This window comes from Dicentrarchus labrax, unplaced genomic scaffold (genome assembly GCF_905237075.1).
Source record: "Dicentrarchus labrax unplaced genomic scaffold, dlabrax2021, whole genome shotgun sequence".
NCBI classification, from domain to species: Eukaryota; Metazoa; Chordata; class Actinopteri; family Moronidae; genus Dicentrarchus; species Dicentrarchus labrax.
Window position 1 is genome coordinate 14923365 of NW_026136717.1, and position 5894 is coordinate 14929258.

Consider the following 5894-nt stretch of genomic DNA (forward strand, 5'->3'; position numbering starts at 1 on the left):
AGAAAAGAAAATACATATACATAAATATATATATAAGACTAAACAGTAAGTAAAATATTTGACATAAAATATATATTAGCAATATCCCTGACAAAACATCTTTATGCAAAAATGACTATAAATACAGATTTTCAAAGAGCAGTTATATAAATTATATTTTTTATATTAATTTGCTTTTCTAAAACTTCAGCATTGACAAAATTCACATAACTGGTGATTAGGCAAAAGGCTTTTAGGTGAAGCCCCAGTCACAATTACAATGCTGAGAAAGAATAAAACCTATGAAACCAAATATCTAATTGTTTAAATAATGAAAAAAGATTTCACTGCACGTACTGTATATCCATTCAGGAAAATACTTAATATGTAACATATTTGTATGTTTCATCAGTAAATATTTACAAAATCTGAAAACATTTTATCCTGACAAACACAACTAATATGTGATTAAATGTCTTAAGATGACTTTTAATTTGATACTTTTTAGAAACTTTACATTTTAATATTTTTTTTCTCCAAATTATGGAACAAATGTATCAAATTAATGTAGTACACAGTTCAACGGTTCATTTTCATTTGAGCTGAAATGTCTGTAATTACATCCTTTAAAGCATGCAAATGCAATGAAAAAGTATGTTAATTAGGCAAACTACTGTAATTCTGAAACATAATTTAATGTTTATTGTTGTTTTTGTTGGGGGGATTATTTCACATGTTCTATTGGCATACACACTTTGGGACTCCTGGTGTTCATATATCAGTGTTCTGTGTGTCTGGCAGGCTCATATCTGAATTCTAGACAGATTTGTAGACAGATTTTAAGCCCCTTCACCTTATTTTAAACCAGATGATCCTTCACCTGACTGCAACCTTTATATAAAGCCTCATATTCCCTCCAGGGACTAATCTATGTCTGCCTACAGAAGCATTCATTGTAGGCTATAGGGGAAATTAATATTTATAACTTAACATTCTTTATTCATGCTTTGGTCCACTGATGTTTGGAAAAAGTGACTCATTTTCCTCTAGGCTATGATGGGCAGATGAAGTGTAACATGTTTGCATTATAGTTGACAGATGCTTACAGGATCCTTAACCTGATTAATAAGAAAATTATCCTTAGACTGATTAATGAGCTACTGAGATCAGAAGGATTGAACCAAGCAGCAGATCATTAATTCCTTGTCCTGGAGCTGCTCTGCCGTATATCGATGTCTAGGGGCGTTTTCATTATGTCTTGGCCTGGCAAGAGGTCGCGGAGGATAACCCGTAGGTGCAACCATGTCTGTTTTAATTACATGGGTATTAACTGGTCGAGGATAGCCACAGCTTTGTGTCCTGACATGTTCCCTCGGCCAAATGTCGACGCACATGTGATACCAATTTTCATGACCACGGGCACCGCGATTTAATTGTGCCGTCCAAGTGTGCGGCAGACTAACTTCATATTCATTTGAAGTAACTTATTTATTAAAGACAAACAAGACCTAATTCCTTGGCACTGTTTTCTGCCGTGCGTAACTTCTCACTCCATATTTACTCGCCTCGTCCTCTCCTCCTGGGGCAGGACTCCATCAGATCCGACCTATTAAATAACCTATCCATCCTTGTTTGCTCACTGCAGTCATCCTGGCAGTCAATGTATCCTCAGGCTAAGCCAAACAAGCTGATCAGCCAGTCACCTCTGTACACACTACCCCCCACTAAGAGGCTAATGGCCGGGACGTATAATCCTTCTCAAAACAACTACAGAGATGCTAATTGTATCTAGCTATAAATACAGTTTGACTCCTTGTCCTCTTTCTTTATTCGGCTCTACTCTGGAAACCTAGAGCCGCCGCGGATGCGCACCGGCTTCTCTGAAACATTACTCCATATACCAGGAAAGGCCGTTAAATAAGAGAGGCAGCAGATAGATGCTGCAAGTGTCAATAAACTTGTCACACAAAAAAAAGTGAGCAGCGTGCGCACGGAGCTTTTACGCACGGTTGGATACACCATTTCGTGCGCCTTGTCAACATTTCCTAACTGTTTTCGGTAAGCAACTGAGAAGCAACAAGCCGAGATGTTCCCACTGCCGATGTTCACGCCGGACCAGGTCGCTCGGGTGTGCGAGAACTTGGAGGAGACCGGGGACATCGAGCGCCTCGGCAGGTTCCTCTGGTCCCTGCCCGCCGCCGTCCCTGGATCCGCCGGGGAAGCGCTGAACCGACACGAGTCCGTGATGCGAGCGAGAGCGCTGGTCGCCTTCCACGGTGGCAACTTTGACGCTCTCTACCAGATCCTCCAGAGCCACCGGTTTACGCGCGAGTCGCACGCCAAGCTTCAAGACCTGTGGCTGGACGCGCACTACCGGGAGGCGGAGAGGCTCCGGGGGCGGCCGCTGGGCCCGGTGGAGAAGTACCGGATCCGCAAGAAGTTCCCCCTGCCCCGCACAATCTGGGACGGCGAGCAGAAGACGCATTGCTTTAAGGTAAACACCATAGAGATACATGTTGTGATATCATTTAACAACCACATGGCTGTCGGTGACAGGGTGTAATGGGACCCCGGTACAACCCACGTGTTCCCCGTGTTTGGGCGAATAATCTATTTATCAGACAGTAGCTATAACATTTATTAACGACATTAATGTAATGACATGAAATGGCATTGTGACATTGGAAACGTGACCATCAGTTGCTCTCTTGTGACGGTGCTTTTTAACCTGACGCTGCTGCATCAAGCAGTCTTTGAGCTCTTAAGATGATAATGGTCAGAGCCGTGGTTATCCTCCTGCCTTCTGCCGAATAAATACTAGTTTTATCCAGTGTATCTAGAGTGTGAATGCATCTTTTATAATTCTCATATTTATCCCTCGTTTTTAAATAACTTCACACACGAGGAGGCCGATGTCACATGTTTTATTTCTCTGTAGGCACCATGTGTTCTTTGCTCTAACATTTACTAAAGGTCAGATTTCCCCACATGGTCCAATAAAGTTTAATCTGATCTTTAATTAGCAGCTACTCTTTTCAAATATTAACACTTTAACTGCCTATGAGAACAGGCATGCAGGAGTCTATATGAGCCACCTATCTGCTATCCAGAAGCCAATGTAGAGAAAAATTTATTCCACGTTTTTCCAACATTTTCAGTACATCACCTGCAGAGTCCTCCTGTTAGAAACCACTAATGGTGTCACTAACTAATAACCTGTAATGTCCTGATGTGCCTAATGTGTCTTGAGCACCATCATGTATACCAAAAATACTGAAACATTTTCATTTGTCAGTGTCACAAGATCATTAGTGGTTCTTTTGGAAGCAAACACTTTGCATTTATTCACCTAAATGTATGATAACACCACTTATTTGATACATTTCACACAAATAAATGAACTACAAACCAGGGAGGAAAAATGATTCAAAGATTAATTTTGTAAAATATTGTATGTAAGAAAGCACAGGAGCATGCATCTTGCTTCTTGGGTGTGTGTTTATGTGTGTGATCTCCCTCATGTGGAGGGGTGAAGTACTGCTCATGAGTGTAGTTAATCTTTAATTCCAACCCTCAGGAGGGATAGTCTCTCCAACAGTCTATTAAGCCCCTTAACATGATCCCATTTAGTGGATATACATTGTTATGTATACTTCAAATGTAGATTGTAATCATCTATTTATAAATCCAGTCTAATACGATTATACTGAGCATCATATGAGAGTGATAAGATTATTGTGGTTTAATAGGATGATATCAAAACACCATATGGTGTCGTTTTAAAGTGCTATGGCATGGTAGCCTAAATATTCAATGTATTTCTATTTGTTCTCCAGGAAAGAACTCGCAGTTTGTTGAGAGAGTGGTATCTCCAAGACCCCTACCCCAACCCGTCCAGGAAACGCCACTTGGCCCAGGCCACAGGACTCACACCCACACAGGTCGGCAACTGGTTCAAGAACCGCCGACAAAGAGACCGCGCTGCATCCGCAAAGAACAGGTATGTTGCAAATTACACATGATCACATTGACTTAACCGGTCAGCAGGTCTGTTAAAAGGCAAAAACTGATGTTATATGAGGCAAACTGCCAGTGCCTCTGCCTGACGGGCAGCTCTGCCACATGTACTGTTGTAAGACTCCAGTGTGGGACCTCACCCTCATCTCTCTCATCTCTCCCACCACTCAGAATGCAGCAGGACCCCTCTCTCCTGCCCTCCGAGAGTTCACGTGACGGCTCCCATCAGGAGCGCCGTCATCACCCCCACTTGTTGCCTACCTCTCCTCGCCACCTGGGCAGCCCAGAGGCCAGTGACTGTAGCACAGAGACCGAGCGCAGAGGAATGGGAGCCTCCACCCCGGACATCTCCGTTAGCAGCGACAGCGAGTTCGAGTCTTGAGATGATGGACTCGCTTCATGGACGGACTCTCGTTTCCTGCAGAGGCGAGAGAGGCGTCTGTCATCAGACTCAGACATACATTAAAGACACTTGAACTGTCTTGTTACTGTGGACACACTGGAGGTGTTATCAGTGGGAGGAGGGCGCGGAAGAGGCCACTTGATGTGGCTGTGAGTGGACACTGTAAGGGAAGGATATGCAAAAACAACATGCACTTAAAAAAGCACCATGGCACATGACCTTGACTGTTATATGAATTAGTTTACAGCTGAACATGAGTCAGCACTGTTGATAGGCAAACATAGTACGGGTACTTCTACATGAACAACAGTGTTTTTCAACACTCACAGTATTTATAGAAGTAATGCCAATGATCTTTAGATGATGTGAATATTAATATTTTAAGTTTTGATACTGGTTTCATTAAATATTTTGGGATAGATAATGTTCTAGTTATTATCTAAGCTACATCATTCCTTTGTATGGACATTGTGAGGACACAATGAACAATGCCTTGAGTAGGCTATTAATATAGGTAACTATATCCACATGCACATAAATAACTTGTTTATCTTTGGATTAGGGAAATTTCATTGGCTGATGCAATGATCCAATGCATGCTCTGTTTGCCATCGAACTTTGCCCATGTTTCAAAATGGTTACAAAGTTGTGTTTTAACACAAATGGTGGTGGAAAAAAGTCCAAAATCCACCTATTTAATGGCACGAGTAAAAATAAAGCTGGTAAGCAAACCTTGTCCATAATCTTGTTAATCAGAGTAATCAGGTTATAATGTGCATGTAAACATAGTGACAGACCAAAACTATTTTCACTGCCTTAATAAGGAACTAATGGCATCACTCTTCTACAATGCAAAAACAAACAATAACATAACTTTAGACAGATTTTACCGTATGTAACTAATGAGCTACATGTGCTGCTAAAATACAAAGCATTTTGTTACTAGCTGTGTTTTACCTGCTCCTGTGTTACTATGTCGAGCTTTTTGTAAATGCTCCTGAGCTGCTCTGATGATCCTGCAGGAGCTGAAACAGAAAAGACGAAACAGCGAGAATGTAAAAGCACTGATCGGTCTTAACTCATGTGCCTATTTACATCTGAAAACAGTGAAACCTAGTCACATATGATTGTGTCCTCATGTCGGAACGACACACTCAAAGGCCTACTGTCTGCTGTCTTTCTTACAACCATCATTTCTCATAATACATTACTGCATTTCAATGAAAAGATGTATTTTGTAAATGTTTTATGTAAATAAATGAACCTATTTTTATCCAAAGTAGAACTGACTACTTAAAGTACAAAACAGCAGTGTGATAGGAGTCATGGGCCACATAGTACAATATTGTCTTCACTTTAGTTGAGGGAGAATCCCCAAATTCCACACAGGGCAGAAAACACAATCAGGTAACATGAATTTATCTAACAATGTAATAGGAACCAGAAGGCACTCAACTTATGGTGCTCAGATCGCCCAAAAAATACAATTACCACA

At 41.2% G+C, this 5894-nt stretch overlaps 1 protein-coding gene across 1 annotated transcript; it reads left to right on the top strand.

Moving 5' to 3' along the window:
• Positions 1-1720: 1720 nt before the first annotated feature.
• six7 (SIX homeobox 7) lies at positions 1721-5672 on the top strand. The gene is made up of 3 exons (XM_051428925.1): positions 1721-2473; positions 3816-3979; positions 4168-5672. The coding sequence occupies exons 1-3, from the start codon at positions 2066-2068 to the stop codon at positions 4376-4378; spliced, it is 783 nt and encodes a 260-aa protein (XP_051284885.1). The 5' UTR covers positions 1721-2065; the 3' UTR covers positions 4379-5672.
• Positions 5673-5894: the final 222 nt, after the last annotated feature.

What these genes read in the sequence shown, in the direction of transcription:
- six7 (XM_051428925.1), top strand. Translation starts at nt 2,066, where the DNA reads ATGTTCCCACTGCCGATGTTCACGCCGGACCAGGTCGCTCGGGTGTGC. An exon ending in AGAAGACGCATTGCTTTAAG is followed by an intron (nt 2,474 to 3,815) that starts GTAAACACCATA and finishes TTTGTTCTCCAG; the next exon opens with GAAAGAACTCGCAGTTTGTT. An exon ending in GCTGCATCCGCAAAGAACAG is followed by an intron (nt 3,980 to 4,167) that starts GTATGTTGCAAA and finishes CCCACCACTCAG; the next exon opens with AATGCAGCAGGACCCCTCTC.